The 19,896-nt window shown below is 35.3% G+C and overlaps 1 protein-coding gene across 2 annotated transcripts; it reads left to right on the top strand.

The window, feature by feature from the left end:
- Nucleotides 1-337: 337 nt before the first annotated feature.
- LOC146882050 (uncharacterized) lies at nt 338-19,249 on the top strand. 2 transcript variants are annotated; one of them, XM_085667704.1, is made up of 10 exons: nt 338-585; nt 696-754; nt 11,097-14,219; nt 14,483-15,068; nt 15,291-15,598; nt 17,368-17,482; nt 17,736-17,851; nt 18,260-18,334; nt 18,500-18,605; nt 18,693-19,249. In XM_085667704.1, the coding sequence occupies exons 3-10, from the start codon at nt 11,097-11,099 to the stop codon at nt 19,037-19,039; spliced, it is 4,776 nt and encodes a 1,591-aa protein (XP_085523830.1). In that variant the 5' UTR covers nt 338-585; nt 696-754; the 3' UTR covers nt 19,040-19,249. The 2 variants fall into 2 exon arrangements, with proteins under 2 accessions (XP_085523830.1, XP_085523829.1); XM_085667703.1 differs by having other exon boundaries at nt 18,260-18,352.
- Nucleotides 19,250-19,896: the final 647 nt, after the last annotated feature.

The following is a 19,896-nucleotide window of genomic DNA, read 5'->3' as shown; positions in this document are numbered from 1 at the left end:
GTACTAAATTAAGACAAATTTAAAAGTGGGTAGCATTTAAAAATTTTAAAACCAAACTGAGTATGTTTCGAGTAATTAAGCCTAAAATAAATAATAACAAAATTTATCATTAACTGCCAGATATGCATTGTGTACAAAATGAAGTATACTTTTAGAAATCAAAGATAAAAAATAATAATGATCAAGAACCTTAAATAGTTAAGAAATAAAAAATTGACCTTTTCGGTAAAAATAAATTATTAAAACATGTGGGCCAAAGTGGGAAGATTGGCAAAGTAAAAGAATGATAAGGAAGAGATGCTTTGTCTTTCCGAGCAGCAATGCGTGGTGACAGTAGAAAAGATTCAACAGTTGTAAAGTAAAGGAAGAGATGTTTTTGTTTATTAGGAGGAAAGGAATGCGTGTTGAAATGGATTAGTATGAGATTCTAGAGTGTTCCAAGGTTTTACTCAAAAGAACAAAGAAGAGAAGAAGTTAAGTCTGAATGGTATGCTTCATTTCAACTCTAATTGCAGAGAGCATTATTATCTATCTGAGTCTTTGAAGGTTTGTGGAAGATTGCATAATTAACACACATATCTTCAGGTAAACACAAATCACATCCATCAGCTTTTCATCATCTGTTTTCTATTTTCAATTCTCTGGTTTTCTAAGAGATAGAAAGTTAAGTCTCGGCTTTTCAATTCTAATTGCAGAGAGCATTGTTTCAGTCTTTGAAGGACTGTAATAGATTGCACAACACACGTTTCTCCAGGTAAAACACAAAACACATCCTCTTCTTTTCATCGCTTTCTTTTTTCTCAAATGATTTTAAGTATTCTTTCACATCAAATAACGCTTTAATGATAACGCTTTATTTGCATCTCGAGGATTGTGCATGTGTTATTACGGGCCACATGGAAGAATAAAAATACCATTTCCTCTGATGAGTTAAATGATAATATTAAAGTTGAAGTTTCTAATTTTACTTCTAAATTTTGGTTCCTGTTGAATTAGAATTTCAATGGTTAGTTTAAGAGATAACCTCTCCAAGTAATTAGTAAAAACATATTCAGCAATTTAGACAAGTAAGGTTTTGAATGAAGTAGAAGAAAATAATCTTGATATTTCTTATCCCTTGCATTAAATTCGTCATATATAGTTACAAATCTCTTGTTTTGATCCTCATGAGAAAGATTTTACGTTATAATCTTATATTTCCATTTGATTATTCTTTGATTCATCTTATGATATTCAATGCTTTTCAAATGATTAATTAAGACTCTGAATGGTCTTACCTGTTTTAATACTTAGATGAAACAATTTCGTTCAGGCGATTTCTTTTTCGTACTTTTCATGCAAGTTTGTGGATCCACAATCCTCTTCATAATTATCTTATGCACGAGTTATATTCTCAAATCTAGTTTGTTTTTCTTGTAATGTCAGAATGTGTCAAATGAAACTTTCCACTATAAAATATGTTGGACCAAGAGTGTCAAGTAAGGTCATAAGGTTTATCGAGTTTGGTAACCTTGCATGAAATAAAATGAGACGAGGTCTTCGTGTTCATCTGTTGTCTGATTTCATCAAACAAAAGTCCAGTCTCTAGTTTTGTCAAACAAAACTCAACCTGTGTCACTATCTGGTTCGGTTATGCAATTGTTGTTCTTCATCTTTGGTCTGCTATATTGCTATATTGTTCTGAGTTGAAAGAGTTTGTCCATCTTTCAGCTATTGCGATGATTGATCCCTTCAACAGCCCGGTCCATTTAGAAGCTGGTGTAACCTCAATCGGTGCTTTTATCATGTTCGTTTATCATGTCGCAAATGAATCATTTGGGAGTCTAACCTTTATTGATTTGATGTCATATGTTGGTGCTGCCCTTCATTTGTTTATTTGAAAGTCAAGTGAACGCCGTGCTCCCCGTGAAGAATACATATCCTGACATGTTTTTTCGGTCATCAACATCTCCACATTAGTCACTGTCTGAGTAGCCGACTAGTCGGTAATCATCCGTCCTAGTATAGATCAGGACAAGTGACACTATTTCTCTCACGTACCTTAGAATTCTCTTTAAGGCCTTCCAATGAGTATACCTCGGTTCCTCCACATACCGACTTGCTATTCCAACATTCAACATTAAATCCGGTCTAGTATTTGTAAGATACCTGAGACTTCTAATCAGACTTTAGTATTTTCTTGTATCAACTCGGTTTCCATCTGCATACTTAAATTTTTTTGTGCCCGGTTCCATAGGGGTGGAAACTGGATTGCAACTCATCATCTTAAAGTTCTTCAAGATATCCTCAGCATCCCTTTCCTGCGACATAAAGAGTCGTCCTTCCCTTGAACGACTTCCAAACTAAGGAAATACTTCATAAAACCTAACTCGGTTATCTCGAACTCCTTCTTCACCACTTTTTTAAAAGCTTCAATCAGCTTGGCATAATTCCCCATGAAGATAAGGTCATCCACATAAAGGGCAATGAACATCACATCTTCTCCTTTCTTTTTGACGTAAAGAGCATGTTCATAAGGGCACTGCTTATACCTATTCTTCTTGAAGTAGGTGTCGATTCTTTCATTCCATGCTCGTGGAGCTTGCTTCAAGCCATAAAGTGCCTTCTTCAATCTCAACATTTTTTTCTCTTCGCCTCTTCGCATGTATCCGAGTGGTTGTTCAACATATACTTCCCCCTCCAAGACTCCATTCAGAAATATCGACTTCACATCCATTTGTAAGATTATCCATCTGTGTTGAGCTGCTAAGGAAATAAGCAGCCTAATTGTTTCCATCCTCGTCACTAGGGTGAATACTTCATCATAGCCGAGCTTTATATCGCTGAACTTCACCTTCAACATTTGTTTTCTTCTTGTACACCCATTTTACACCAATAGGCCGAGTTCTTTTGGGTAGATCGGTTAGCTCCCATGTGTTGTTGCGTTCGATTGCTTTGATCTCCTCATTCATCGCCCTCTGCCACTTCTCCTCCTACATGACCTCTTCAAAACTCAAGTCTTTTGAATATGCAAGGAAATATATAACATGTACTTCGTCAATGGAGTTATATATGTCTTGTAAGCTTCACGCTCTAGGCTGTAGAGGTTTATCTTCTTCATCAAAAGTCTCACGATCCTTCACAACAGGTGGTGTATGTATTTTCGAGCTTCTAGACTTCTTCTTTGAGTTTTTCCACTTCCACTTGCTCTCTTCATCAATTTGAACATCTCGACCCATAATCACCTTCTTTGTTATTGGGTTGAACAAACTATACACCTTGGTTTTTCATCGTACCCAATAAATACGTACTTCTTGCTCTGATATTCAAGTTTGGTTATTTGTTGAGTTGGAACATGACCATAAGAATTGTTGTCAAACATTTTGAGGTGACACACACTCGACTTTCTTACACTCCAGACTTCTTTCATCAGAATCGAGTAGCCTTTCCATTAGCTGGCCCATGCTCAATATGTTGCTCTTGAGATCGGGTACATAGTACACGTCTCTAATTTCTCCAACTCGGCTATTCTTCTACAGGTACCAGATTGTACCACGACCCTTTACTGCCACCTTTGATGCATCTCCAAATTACATGTGCCCGACATTAACTTGGGTGAACTCCTTAAAAAGATTCTGATCCCTACACATGTGGTTGCTTGCTCCTGTATCAAGGTACCAAACTGAGTTGTCAGAACAACTCAGACTTAGCTCAGCACCTGATCTCCTGCACACCATTAATACTCCTTCTTTCTCAGCGTCGTTTGAAAGGAAGTTTGTTTCCTTCTTGCTTTTAAATCAGTAGTCCTTTGCGAAATGTCCAACCTTCCCACAATTGTAACATTTAACTCCTAGGTAGCAGTCTTTGGCAAAATGACCATACTTCCCACGTTTGAAGCACACAACTCCTAAGTTGTTCAACTGAGGTCCTCGGCCTCTACCACCACGACCTCCACCTTGTCCTTATGCCAGTTTTGTTGGCCAACTTGTTCTTGACCACTTTCATATCCTCTTTTGCCTCTACCACCTCAGCCTCAGGTGTTCTGAGTATAAGGAACCTTCTTCTCCCTAATGGTTGCCTTTGCTTGGAGTGCTTGATCAAGGGACTCTTCCTTCTTCTTCCTTCTCCACTGCTTATGCGCTTCAAGTGACCTGACAAGCTCTTCCACCAAGAGCGTTGTCAAGTCCTTGGATTCCTCTACTGCGTAAACTATATTCTTAAGTCGTTGGTTAACGACCTCAAGATTTTCTCCACCACTCGGCAAGTGAGCAACGTCCCTCTATTTCTACCGAGCTGATTCACTACGGTCTCTACTCGAGAGACGTACTCGACAACCCCTTCAGCTTCCTTCATCCTCGTCCTTTAAAGCTCGCCTCTAAGAGTTTGAAGTTGGACTTAATTCACACGGTTATCCCCTTTGTATGTCTTCTCCAGAATATCCCACGCTTCTTTTGAAGACATATCATTTGTTATCTTCTCAAAGCCAGACTCATCAACAACTCGGTACAACACATATAAAGTCATTTTGTCCTTTGCTCGTGTTGTTTTTAACATAGCAAGTTGGGCTATAATCAGTTCTCCAACGTCATCTGGTTCTTGGTGCCCATTTTTTACCACCTCCCATGCTTCTTGGGAACCAAGAAGAGCCTTCATCTGTAGGCTCCAGTTATCATAACTTACACCTTTTGATAACTCTGATAGGGGCATGCTGTTAGCTAAGCTGATCATCTCGATCAAACTCTCTAACCCACTCAGACACTCAGGTTCTTAAGCTCTGATGCCAATTTGTTACAAATAAGTCTCTCAGGATAAATACTCACTATATTCAAATTTGTTGTATTTTACAATGAAGCACTACATGGTCCTTTTATAGGCCTTTGGACATGATCCTTCAACTATATTCATTAAATATAACAACTACCTAAACCAAAATTAATGAACTCTATTGCATGCTTAATCAATACTAGACCCACTCTCAACCATTTGCAATCTCCTAGACAATTAATATAACAACTTCCAACTACCCGCATTTAAGTTTACCCAACACTAGTGCATAAATAGTGGAAAATTGTATATTCAAGGTCTGCGAGTACATGTGGTGCACTTGTTTCATTGGTCAAATATATCCATATTAGTAGTGTTCCCTTTCCGTTTTGATTATTCTGAGACGTGCAACAATATGGGTTGCTTGGTGGTTCAATTAATTTTGCCACATTTTCGAATTGGATCATCCTGCTACGTAATTCCTTCCCACACTTGCAGTTGACTTACTAAATTGGTGTAAGAGGGATTGAATACAATTTTTGCTGCATAGGCATTTCAAAGGGTTTATGGCACGCCCAATGGGTTCACATAGTACTCCAACTAGAATTCGTAGTCAAATTCTCTCTAACCTGACGAGCATGATGAGGCATTGAGGGAGGATCCAACGTTGATGCAATCTTAAGGAGAAAGATATCTACATTTAGCTTAACATCATTAGAAAAGGAGAAGGAGAGCCTTAGAACAACCCAACGGAAGGCGCTCAGAGACGACAAGTAGGTGCCCAACGCACATTTCATAACAAATGTTTTCACAACCTACGTGCATGTCGCTCAACGACAAGGTATTGGCACTCAACGCTCATGTCACATGTGTGCCTCTCGAGCTTGTGTCATGAGTATGATTATGCTTTACATAGCGATTGATTTGTTTTATACTTTGTTTAATGGATGGTAATTAGGTGCTTTGTTTAGAGATTATTTATTAAGTGCTAAACTTTGTATAGTTGGTTTAATACTCTATCCCCGCTAGATTTTAACTATAACTATAAATAAGGGGATGTATTCAATGTAAAAGGTAGATTTGGAATATACATGCAACTGTTATTGACATGAATTTTGGTGCACAATGCATGTGTATGTGAATTTTATCTTGAGCAAGGGGTTCAAGTGGTAACTCCTCCACTTATCTATTTCAAGACCTTGCCTAATCACTAACGGTATAAACAAGCAACCTTGGCTTGCCTACGGATTTCTACCATATACAATATTCTTTGGTTCCTTGTAGATATCTTAAAATTCGTTTGCCTAAGCCAAAATGTATTTCACTTTGCTTTTGCATGAATCTTGATAAAAGACTTGTAGCGAAGATGATGTATGGTTGTGTAGACGTCAGATAAAGTAGACTTCCAACTAGACTTTTGTACCAAGATGCATTGACCTTTGGTGCTCCATCCACCTTTTGTAGTTTCTCATTCGTCACTAGTGGTGTGCTTACAGGTTTACACTTGTACATCTTAAATTTCTTTAGTAGATCTTTTGTATATTTCTTTTTGTGAGATGAATATTCCATCGGACTTACCTCTATGCCAACAAAATAACTCATCAAGCCAAGATTAGTCATCTCAAAGGTCTTCATTATATCTTCTTTAAATTCCATCAACATCTTTGTATTGGTTCTAGTGTAAATAAGATCATCTACATATAGAGAGACTAAAAAAGTATGCTGACCTTTCATCTTAATGTATAGTGTAGGCTCACTTTTGCTCCTCTCGAATTCTTGATTAGTGAAATACTGATTGATTTTGTTGTACAATGCACAAGCACCTTTTTTCAAGCATATAAAGCTTTCTTCAATATCAACAATTTGGCTTCTTGGACTTTAATCACAAATCCTGGTGGTTGTTCTATATAGGTCTCTTCTTCAAGGACACCATCAAGGAATGCATACTTGACATCTAATTGGTAGATGTTTAATCCTTTTTGTGTTGTAAGGGTTATTGGAGTTCTTATTATGTCTAGTCGTGCGATTGGAGCAAATGTCTCATTGTAGTCTACTCCTGGTTGTTGTGAATAACCCTTAGCTACCAACCTCACCTTGTGTTTTTGGAAGGTATCATTGGGGTTTAACTTTGTCTTGAAAACCTATTTAACTCCGATGATATCTTTATCTTTTGGACAATCTGTTAGCTCCCAAGTGTTGTTTTTCCCTATTATTTTTATCTCTTTTTCCATTTCCTTGACCCATTCTTTTTGTTTTGTGGCCTATTCAAAGGTTCTAGGCTCTAGTATGGCATGTTGCAAGATTCAAAGATCTGATTCGTCTCAGAGTGAATTCAGGCGATGATTCTTCTTGATCTTGGGATTATAATAGCATATTGATCATTATCTTCTTGGCTTGGAGATGGTTTATTATGGGCATGTATATTGTCTTCCTCTCAATTCGTCCCTCTTCCCAGTTCAAAGTAGCGTTTTCATCTACTTCAATGTCTCTGCTGATAGTTAACTTCTTTGTCTAAAGATTGTAAACTTTATAGCCTTTGGATTAGGTACTGTATCCCAATAAGATACCTCGTACGGTCTTGTCTTCTTGTTTGTGTCTCTTTTGGTCTAGAACATGAATATAGCAAACAAATCCAAATACTCTTTGATGTTTAGCTAACGGTTTCTTCCCGCTCCAAACTTCGATTGGAGTTTTGTCTTGAACTACTTTATTAGGAAATCTATTGAGTAGGTATACATCAATGTACACTACTTCAGCCTAGAATGTAATTGGTAGTCGTTTCTCCTTTAACATTGATCTCGCCATCTCCAGGACTGTGCGATTCTTTCTCTTTGACACACCATTTTGTTGTGGAGTATATGAATCTGTAAGTTGTCGTTCTATGCCTTTATCTTCGCTAAATTTGTCAAAGTCACGAGATGTGTACTCATTTCCACGATCACTTCTAAGTACTTTTATTTGTTTTCCACTTTGTTTCTCGACATGGGCCATGAATTTCTTGAATATTTCGAAGACTTCTAACTTTACCTTTAAGAAATAGACCCATATCATTTTAGAGAAGTCATCAATGAAGAGGATGAAGTACCTGTTGTTGTGATGTGAATGTGTCCTCATTGGTCCACAAACATCGATATGAATCAACTCCAGTAAGTATTTTGCTCTCTATGCTTTTTCTTTGTGAATAGTAATCAGATTTATTTGCCGAGGAGACATCATTCGCTTGATTCATTATTTTTCTTCAAGCAATAATGGAAGCTTTAAGTCATGTGTGTTAAAGTGGCCAAATTCCCTATGCCAAAGCCACGAGTCATCAATTTCTACCTTCATGGCAATATTAGTTTTAGGTTTGAAGCTAATGGGAAAACTTCTATTTCTCTTCTCCATTTTTACTTCACTAATTTCTAACCTTCTACTATCATAAATTTTGCATGTATCTTTCTCAAAGTGAAGAGAATATCCATTCTCCATCATTTGGCCAATACTTAAAAGTTTTCTTTAAGATTGGGAACTAGTAAAACGTCCTTGATGAATTTCGTACCTTTCTTTGTCTCCACCATGACAGTTCCTTTGCCTTAAGACTCTGTTGTGGCATCGTTTCCCAACCGAACTTTGGCCATGTGATTGCTACATCCTCTATCAAAGTACTAACTTCCTCCTCTGCTAAGAGATTCTTGATTGGTATAAAATAAGCATTGCTCTTGATTATGTTCTTTGACAAAGTTTCACTAGTGCATTTTAGAGTTTTTACATCGTAGTATATGCTTCGGTTCCTGCGCACCGCTGCATATAAACACGCGGTGGCATTTTTGTAATTAAAGGCACTTTTTATGCCTCCGTTGTTATACTAACCGAGGCATATAGCTTAAAAAATTTTACGAATTCGCGCTGTCCACAAAATTTGAAATTTTTTAACCGCTTTTATGCCTCGGTTACTACAGAACCGAGGCCTAATAGCTTTTTTGCTTCAGGTTTTTTTTACCCGATGTAGTTACTTGGCTGTATTTTTTTTTAATTCACTGATAGAATATGCCTCAGTTCTTTTATAACCGAGGCAGTAGGGACCTTTTTGCTTCGGGCCTATTGCCAATCGAGGCATATAGTAAGACAATATGCCTCGGTTTCAAATTAACCGAGGCAGTATGGCTTCATAGGGTTAAAAAAAACCTAAATCCTTTCGCAGCCGCGCAAACCATCTCGATTTTCTTCTTCTCCGGGCATCCCCACACAACATCCGAATCTTTTCTTCATCTTCCACTGCGCCCCAACCTTCATTCTGGCTTCACCACCGCTGCACTGCCTCCAACCATCTTTGCTGCAACGAACAACCACCATCTTTGCACTAGATCTTCATCTCTGCACCGTGTTCCATCACGAACCAAGCAGCATGTATGTAGGTCTGCACCTGCAGCACCCATCCACGCAGCGCACCTTCGTCAGAGAAGAAAACGTGGCCACCAACGTTCTCTACCTGTTCGATCCTCCAATCGCAGCCACCATTGAAACCAGATCTGTGACGCATCCGACAAACATATTCTTCCTGCGAACCAGAACAACACAGATCGCATCCATGGCAGTAGCTACCACCATCTTCTTCGAATCATCTGCACTGTGAGTTCGCGCCACAATTGCTGCACCTACTACTCCAACCATGTCCACCATCGAGGAGGTTATTCCGACACCGTCAACAATATTTTTTTTTATTTCTGATACACCATTAGGCCTCGGTTGGAGAAAACCGAGGCAGTAACTACTTTTTCTACCTTGGGTTAATAACCGAGGCATAAACGAGAGTCTTTTTACCTCGACAGTATATGCCTCGAGTGCGAACCCGAAGCCAAAAGTGCAAAATAACCGCTGTCGTTTTCCTTTCCTGCACTAGTGTTTGCTTGATGCTTATTTTTATTATGGCAATACTTCTCAACTTGACCAAATTTCTTGTAGTACTGACATATTGGCTTCCCGCAATGCCAACAATCTTTTTCTGCATGACTTGACTTATTGCAAATGCCACATAAGGATATTTATTTTTCTTGCTTCCATAGAAATTTCTAGAATCTCTGCTTCGAGAATATTCTTCTAAATTTTTCTTTCCTCATTCTTCTTTCCTTTTGGACTATAATTTGAGCTTTGATTGGAAGTCATTCTCGATTGAATTTGTATCAACATGATTATTAAATTTTGCTTCGTGCACTTCGAGGAGACCAACTAATTTATTTATCGATAGAGAAGATGAATCTGAAGAAGTTTCTATCGAAGTTACTATGGAATCATATTTTTTCTATGAGAGTGATAAGAATTTTTTCTACCACTCTTTTTTTCTTAATTTCTTTTCCATATAACTTCATTTTATTTGCTATTTCTTTTATTCTACCATAGTAGTCTTCAATGGTCTCAGATTCGTTCATTTTGATGGTCTCAAATTCTCTTCTTAGATAATGTAGTTTAACAGAGTGTACCTGTTAATTCCTTCATTGCTTTCAATTTTTTCCAAAATATCCCATGCCCTTTTTGTAGTTTCTGCATCCACGATCTTCCTGACAATAGTTTCTCCAACAATTATTTGAAGAACAAACAATGCTTGGGCATCTTCTTATTCAAAATCTTCAAGCTTTTTTCGCTCCTCCTCAGATAGTGTCTCAGTATTATCTAGTTTTGTATAACCACATTGAACAATATCCCACAATTTTTGTGAGATAAAATATGTCTTTAGTTGAGTTTCCAAAGGTAAAAAATTTCAGCAGTAAAAGTTGGTAAGGGGACATAAGAAAAGTTAACATTGTTAGAAGCCATGGATTAGGAGAAAAATGTCTCTTCTTTTGGAAGTATAAAAAGAAGGTTTTGAAAGTAATAGGATAATTTTTCTATGCCCAATAGATGACCGAATGTAGCTTTGGTACCACTGTTAGTATTTAGAGGATGTGAAAGAAATAGTTGATGGGATAGAGAAAATGTGGAGATAGTAGAATGTGAAAGTAGTAGTTGAAAAAATGTATTTTGTAGTTGGGAGTAGTTGTACTAGATGTTGTGTTAGTTGTTGTCTTACAAATGGTAGTGTATATGGGTATTTATAGACCCATAGATTATTCAAAAAATCCCTAGCTAGAACTTGTATAAATAGTTCTAGATTTTTCTACCTATGTAGAATGTTCTTGACTTTTCCTCCTATCTTAGGCTTTTCTACGATAGTCTAGAAGTTTCATGGCATTTCTACATTTAATGGATACATGGATTATATTTGTTAGGACTATAAACATTTCATGTTTGTAAATAATAAAATGTACTATTCTAGTCTTTCTTTAATTTATTAAAAGAAATAAGATGTTATTAACATTAATGTATTTAATTTGATTTAGATGGCGAACATTGCACCTGATTTGGCAAAGTCAATATTAGAGAAATTGATTAATGCAACACTGGAACAATCACGCTATATTTTTTGCTTAACATGCATTACTGAGGACTTTGAAAAGGAAAGGGAAAATTTGATAGCGAAAAAGGAAACACTGGAAGAGCGTGTTAGAATAGCAAATAGAAGAGGTGATAAGATAAAAAGAGATGTCATATTTTGGCAAAATCAAGCTAAAGACCTTATTGAAGAAAACACCAAAAAGAAAGTGACATGTTTTTTTGGATGGTGTCCTAATTGCAAGAGACAATATAGTAGGGGGAAGGAATTGGAAAGCAAGACAAAGGAGATTAAAAGACTCATCATGGAGAGCAACTTTGAAACTGTTGGAATCATTCGTGATGTTCCAGGCACTGAATATCATTCTTCTCAAAATTACATTTCTTTTAAAAGTAGAGAGTCGAAAATTGAAGAACTTTGTAACGCATTGAGAGATCACAACAAGTATATGATTGGATTGCAAGGGATGGGGGGCACAGGTAAAACAACATTAGCAAAAGAGATGGGCAAGCAACTTAAGCAATCCAATATTTTTGATCAAGTTGTTGATACCACAGTATCTAATACCCCTAATACAAAAAAGATTCAAGATGAAATTGCAGGACCCTTAGGATTGTCATTGGAGAATTGTACTGAATCAGAGAGGCCTAAAAGGCTATGGAATAGATTAACCAATGGTGAGAAAATTCTTATAATTCTTGATGATGTGTGGGGAGATATCAGTTTTGAAGAAATAGGTATTCCATATAAGGACAACCATAAGGGTTGTAGAATTCTTGTGACCACTCGCGATGTAAACATATGCCATAAGATGGAATGTGAGGAGACAATTCAACTTGATATTTTACCTGAGGAAGATGTATGGAAATTGTTCCAAAAGCATGCTGGTTTAAATGATAGTTACCCCAAAGGTGTTCTTGATAGAGGTCGCAAAATTTCTAAAGAATGTAAAGGATTGCCAATTGCAATTGTAGTTATCGCTGGTAGTTTAAAGGGCAAGCGACATCTAGAACAATGGGATGTAGCTTTAAAATCCTTGCAAAATTTCAAAAGCGTAGCTGGTGATGATGAAAATAAGAGAAAGATTTATTCATGTCTGAAGTATAGTTATGACAATATGCAAAACAAAACAGCCAAGAAATTATTCCTTTTATGTTCTTTGTTTCGAGAAGATGAAGAAATATATGAAGAACTTTTGGTCAGGCTTGCCATAGGAGGGGGTCTCATCGAGAAAAATAATGATGATTACAATTATGATGCATGTCGTAAGGAAGTTATTGCAGCAAAATATGAACTCATAGATTCATGTTTATTATTGAATTGTGCATTTAGAAAAGTCAAAATGCATGACTTGGTTCGTGAAGTGGCTTTATGGATAGCTAATAAAGAGATTCTGGCAGTGAATACATCTAAGAAAAATGAAATGACAATGGTTGACAAGGGGAAGCATATTGAATATTTATTATGTGAAGGCAGAAGCATGGACGTGTTTTCCTTGAAGTTTGATGCATCTAAACTTGATATTCTAATAGTATACTTGAACGGAAATTTTCATGCAGAAGTCCCAAATTCATTCCTTGAAAATATGATAAGTCTTCGAGTTTTGTATTTATCAAACATGACCTATCGAGCTTCGAAAGCAACTTTGACATTACCACAATCAATTCAATTGTTAACCAATCTCAAATCTTTATACCTTAGAAATTTCACCTTAGGTGACATCTCTATTTTTGGAAACCTACAAGGTCTTGAGACACTCGAGTTAGTTAGATGTAGGTTAGATAAACTGCCAAGAGAGGTTATAAAATTGGTAAAACTTAAACTGTTAAAGTTGAATGATTGTGACTTGCTAGGGAGCAATTTGTTTGAAATAATTGAAAGTTGCACTTCATTGGAAGAGTTGTATTTCGTTCATCGTGATTTTTCAGAAATGTGTCATAGTGTAAAGCTTCCTAACTATCAAAGGTTTTGTATATCGAACTATTCTTCGTGGTACAGATTAGATGAATTGTTTTTAAGGAATTGCCTGAAAGTCTTTGAGGCTGATAAAGTTTTTTCTGAAGAGACATTCAAGAATCTAGTGCAAAAATCAGAAGTTGTTTATTTAAAGAGACTTCAAGGAGTATGGAAAAATCTGATACCTGAGATTGTTTTTCCTGATGATGACGGTACGACTAATCTAGTTGAGATTGTTTTGGACGACATTTCCACGCTAAGATGTCTAATTGACAATACTGATTCCCTTGCTCAAAGTGTCTTATCCAGGTTGGTTCAACTTAGACTTAAAAAAATGGGAAATATGAAAGAAATATGCAATGGACCCCTTCCCTTGGAATTTCTGAAAAATTTAGAATATTTCATTCTTAGTGATTGCATACATTTAGAAGGCATATTGTTTAAGAGCAAGATATCCCTCTACAATCTTAAGAAATTGTCTATACAGGGTTGCCCAATGTTGACATCTCTGTTTGAGTTGTCGACCGCACAAAGCCTATTGTTATTGGACGAATTGTGTTTAGCAAAATGTGAACAACTAAAAAGTATAATAAGAGATGAAAACAAAAGAAAAGATTCACGGGAAGAAATGGTTGATGCTCATAATGATAACAATAGCATTATTTCAATGTTTCCGAATTTAACCACTCTTGATATCTCAAATTGTCCCCAGTTACATTTTATACTTCCAATGGCTTCCACTCGAAATATTCCAAAACTTAGAAGTGTTCATGTATTCAACTCTGATGGGTTAAAATACTTATTTGGTCCATACCAACATAAGCATGAAGAGGAAGATTTATACGAGGAATTAAAAGACGTCATATTCACTAATCTAGAACTAATGGTTCTAGTAGACTTGCCCAATTTTGTGGATATTTTTCCAAAATGTGGTGAGTCAAAGTGTTTACCAGTGAAGAGGTCAACTTCCAAAGATGAGACCAAGGCACCAATAGAATCAAACCCCATGAAAGGTAAGATTTTACATTGGATCGATAAATGTAGAAACAAACGAAGAACTACCAAAATTCCTTTGGATTCAAAGAATCAATTGCAAGACTCTTCTCTCTCATCGGTAACCTTCTCACCCTTTTTTATCTAATGTGATTTCAAATTTCTTTTAGTGCATATACTTTATCTTAATATAAATGTTTAGCATTTTTACATAATAATCAACAATCATATAACAATCGGATCTCAATTATTTCAATTGGATTGACACTGTTAATATTTTATTTGTGGTTAAAATTGAGAACAAACTTTTTAGTAATAAATTACAGTTAATTTGATATTTGGTAAATATGACGCTTTTTTTCTACGTTGGTGAATGAGTTGCAGGTAAATGAGTCCAATGCCAATGATGTGATTGCACGAGATATGAGGGTGACTTTGAGAAACATTGGAATTGATGTGAGCTCCAACATTTTTTTCACTCTACAAAACGTTACAGAGTTAACGATTGAAGAATATGTAAAAGCTAAAGTATTATTCTGTGCTTCTATGCTGGAATGCTTTCCGTATTTGCGTATACTTGGCATATTGGGATGCAATGAATTAGAACAGATAATTGGTGAGGATACAAAGAATCAAAGAAAGCCATTTTTCCCAAGGCTGAAACTACTTGCCATAAACGAATGCAACAAATTGAAATGCATCTTTCCCATTTCAACTTCCAAAATTCTTCCCAATTTAGAAGTTCTGATAATCGTAAAAGCATGTATGCTGGAGGAAGTATTCAAAGGGAACAGTGATGAAAAGGTTGAGATTATTCCAAATCTGAAAACTGCAGTATTTGTTGAACTTCCAAGCCTTCGACAGGAGATTCAATTTCTTACTGTAAAACATTGTTTTATGAAGAATTGCCCAAAACTTTCCTTGTCTTCATCCCTTCAAAGTCCCCGCGATTTTCGTACTTCTATCGCAGGTACTATATACGATACCATCATATCTTTTCTAATTATTATAATTAGTTTAAAAAAACTGTGAAGAGTCTAAATGTTGTTAGTGTATACAAGAATTTTAATTTATTATTATTCGAAAGACAACATGTGTTTACAGTTTTAACTTTAAAATCATGATTCCTAAGCATAGATATCCTTTTTATTATTCTTGTGATTTCTTTATAAAGAGGATGTTATTCCTATAGGATCTTTGGGAAGAACTATCCCATTTACATTAGATATAGTGCTTGATGAGCTTGTTGAAATGATTCGCAACGAGAATGCAAGGACAGAAGACTCTGCAAGTGGGATTGAAGTTGGAACAACATTATTGGAAGGGAGTGAGTTGACTTCATCACACAACAATGATGAAGACAACCAACATCATGAAAATGGCATTGAATCAAAAGCGTTGGAGGATGCAGTGAAACAAAGCAGAGAAAGAGTAGAGGAAGAACAACAAATTCTTGGAAAAGCTCCTCCTTTTGGGATATCATCAATGCCAATATCGCAGGTAATTTCTTTTTAGGTTTAATTACCCTGTTTTTTCTTTTAGCTTTTGTTATAGTAGTAGTTCAATGAACAATTAACATGGAAACTCTTATTTCATAAACCAATAAGTATATAACACAATAACAAAACAAAATCATACTTGTGTATAAATTTTCGCTCTAACTAAGACTAAATACGAAATAAAAACAGTAATTTTACAATTTTTAGAAAAATACTGCAACATTTTCCTGATAGAAGAAAGAGTAAGAACAAATAAGTGGAGAGAGTTTCTATGCTTGAAAAAAACCTTAATAGCGACTCTTTCTGCTCATTCAAATAATAAGAAAAATTAACAATAAGACCAAAGTTACATAATCAAGTACAAATGCTTTAAACTTCACCTCATCATCACTTCTACCCTCATAACGTTGCGCAAATTGTATAAATTTTTCTACTTCGTTCTCATACTCAGCACTGATGTGTGATGAATTAATCCAATCTTGATCCATACATACATATATTGAACTGAAATTGTGTGAACAATTTCAGTAATCTTTGAATGAATGCTCATGTCACTTATGTAATCAAGGTGTGACCCTATCCCATTCAAGAAGATTCACTTTCTTTAAAAAAATATCTTAAATTTCACGAAATTTTGCCAACATTTCGTATTGGTTTTCAGGATACACGAAGTGAAAGTGATTATCAACCACAATCAAATATGCACCCGAAGATCAATACAAAACACAGTTGACAAATATTCATGAATTTTGAGATATATATATATATATATATATATATATATATATATATATATATATATATATATATGCACTAATAAATTATTAGAAAGTGATTAATCTTCTTAAATTGTCCAACCGGACAGTTCAAGATTCAATACATATAAATTATTAGTATCGTATCCCTTTCTATTAATTTTTAAAAAATTTAACTTCTTCGAAAACAAAAATCGGAAAGAATACATAACTTTCGTATTGAATCTCAAACAGAAAACTGAGGCTAACTCACACCGTAAGAAAATCAAACCATATATTTAAGCAAATAATTAATCACATATAACAAATATAAGACAAATAAACATATTTAAACAACATATACTACAAAATCATAGCCTCATAGTAGAAATAGGAACCTGAGAGCATGAGAAGCGAATAAGAAGTGAAAACTAAAGATGCAACAACACCTGATGATAAAAAATGCAACCACAAAACTCAAAATATTGTGAAAAATAACACAAAGAAGAAGCAAAGCAATATCAAACGCAAAAAAAACCTCACCGACAGCGAGAGTCGACGATGCAGCAGTGGCTATCAACAGTAGAGGGTGGCGTTTCCTCCAGGCGGCGACGTGAGGTGAAGGCAGCTGCAGCAAGAACCGGGGCGACGATGGACAATGAACAATGGTGGTTTTCACACAGATGTTTTGGGACGAAAGGGAACAGTGAAAATTCACAAATTTGGGAACCTAAATAGGGTATATGGCATCGGTCCAATTAATAACCGAGACCTAAAGTGGATATGGCCTCGGTCATTTTCCACCCGAAACCAAAAGTTGTAGTGACAGTGACAATTTTGAAATATTGGAAAAGTTTGATGTGTTATAGGCTTCGATTATCATAGACCCGAAGCATAAAACTCTTCGTAGGCTTAATACGTGATACAATCGTTCTTACAATTACTCTTGGTATCTACATTAAAACTTAGTAATGTATATTGCTAAATTAACTTTATGAATGACCTAAAAGATGATGGTTTCGCTTAATCTATGCAGGAAAATGAAGAAGTACAAAACATGGAGCCTTCTACAACCAAAGATGTTAATGATGGAGATTTTCAGGATACATCTAACACAGTGGTTACCCATTCTGAGAGTAACAATGCTCCAGGTTTATTTATTTATTTATTTTCTTTTGATGCCTATTTTTTGTCTAATTTATTTATTTTCTGGAAACAGATTATTTAAGTTATTCATAATGTGGTAAATTAAAACTAGTCCCAATAGCATTGATATCTTATTTCATTTATGGTAATTTAGATAGAGACAAATAAATACAAAAGTAAAGAGAAAAAAATGAATGGAAGGTTTACAAGTTAAAAAAAACTAAGTATTTCTAATATTTTGTTTTGGGAATATTATAGTATCAGACCTGAAAAATGATCAGCGTATAAAGAAGATATCACAGGAGATGCCGGATGATCTTGATGAAGACTGTAAAGCTGGAATAGCATCAGGGAGAGAGTTGACTTCATCCCAGGTCAACTCAAATCAATCTGCCGTTAACATATTCAAGTGCAAATGATATTTAATCAAATACTCAATTTATTAAATTAGAGAAATATAGGTCAAATAATCATTATGTTAGTATAAGATTTTCTTGAATTTGAAATTTCTGATATGTTTTTTATATTGTTTCTCTTTTAAGTCTTTGAAATATATTATTTTACATTAATTTTGATATTTTAAAATATATTAAAACTAATGTATTTCGAGAACAGATCTGAGAAATAACACCAAAAGTCGAACAGAAAATCTGAACTTGGTTTTCTAAATTTGCACTTAATTACTCCACTTCGCAAAGAAAAGTCGTCTCCAAGTTATTTTTCCTTATACTATTTAACACTAAGTATAGTCCACACTTTAATATATTATTTATTTTATACAGGAAATAAAGAGTAGTGAAGAAGGAACTACATCACCATATGCGGAGACAATACCGTTGTTAAGTGATTCAGAATCAGTTAGTTCGTTACTTAACGTATGAGTTAATTCTGAATGTAGTAAAATATAGATACATAACTTCCGTGCTAAAAACTAGGTTGCATGTTTTGTATTCATACAATATAAATAGATAGCATAGGCCTTGAATCTGATGTTATTGTATGAATTGAATGAATCTATGTAGGAACATGGTGATGAAGCTCAAATATCTGTACCTTTTTCAATTGTGAATATAGAACTTGAAGCCACTGAAGATGTTGGTGTTGGAGACATTGAAGAAGCTTCTCCAGGTTACAAGAAGATTCATATTTTTTTTATCTTACATATTGTTCTAACAGATGACATGCATGGTGGTTACATTTCCCTTCGTTTTTCAGAGAAAGTTTGTGAGATGACTGAAGAGTCAAGTTATGGTTGGAGTGTAAGAAGGGAGCTTGAGCAACTTGTCTCTAACAAGCATTTGGGTTCAGAGAACTTGGCTCTGTTAACCAATTTCCTTGTGAAGCATCCTTCTCTTCGTTTAGCAGACAGTGCATTGAGTGAGAGATACAAGGGTTTTGCCTACACTTGTCTGGCTCAGCTTTTGAAGTTTCTCCAAAGCCATAGTGTGTTTGATGTGTTGGGGTCAAGCCACTCTGAATTTGTTGAGTTATTGAAAGATGTGCGTAATTGTGGTTTCAATAAGGATTGGTTGGATGATGTTGAAAAACTCAAAGTGCTTTGATTCATCGTTTTTGGAGGATATTAAGTATCAACTTCAGGAACACGAGGCTCAAGGTTTCCAAGTTAGGACTACTTTCAGCACCACTTGGCTATCATATATTATTCTTCCTTTTCTTTATCTATTTATTGCGTTTAAACTTTGGTATTGGCATATATACTTTCCACAACGTATCATATGTTCTCAAATAAAACCATCATCATTTGTTTGTTTTATTTTTTTAATACATTTGTGTCTTCGGATACATGTCCATACAGTATAAATTTCTTCTATTTTTTATTATGATTTATTTTAACCTTTAGGACAAGGAAAATGCATATCATTACCGTTGATAAAATTCAAGATAATTTACTTTCTTCGTCTTTAAACAAAATATAATACTATATACAAATGGAGAAATAATAATCGAAAAGTTTTGAATAAATATTATATCCGCCACAAAACCATTCAAATTTAATTTATCACAAACACCATTAACACTAATGTGGCATGAGGATTTTGCATTGAGAAAAAAAAAATTCAATAATCAAAATCAAAAGGTAACCTAAAGCAACTTTTTCAAAGGTACTCTTGATCCTTCGTTAAAACAACTTTTTTGTTCCTACGAAATATGTGCTCAAATCTAGAAGCATGCCAAGTTATTATACACCAACGATACTCAACGTCTAGATGATGTCTGTTCTAAATTTGCAGAACTTATTTCCTCTAAACATCTAGACTCTATGACTGATTATATGGACAAAATTCATGCTCTTTTTCATGAGTTCAATGAGTTATTGCCTCCTTCCCCCGACCTTGCCATGGAGATCGAGCAACGCTCAAAGTTCTTCATGCTCGGAGCATTACACAGGCTTGCTGAT

Source organism: Vigna unguiculata, chromosome 10 (assembly GCF_037176805.1).
Source record: "Vigna unguiculata cultivar grain cowpea cultivar isolate G323 ecotype 2 chromosome 10, ASM3717680v1, whole genome shotgun sequence".
Lineage (NCBI taxonomy): Eukaryota > Viridiplantae > Streptophyta > Magnoliopsida > Fabales > Fabaceae > Vigna > Vigna unguiculata.
Note: the sequence above shows the minus strand (reverse complement) of the source record. Positions and strands in the feature narration are given on the sequence as shown.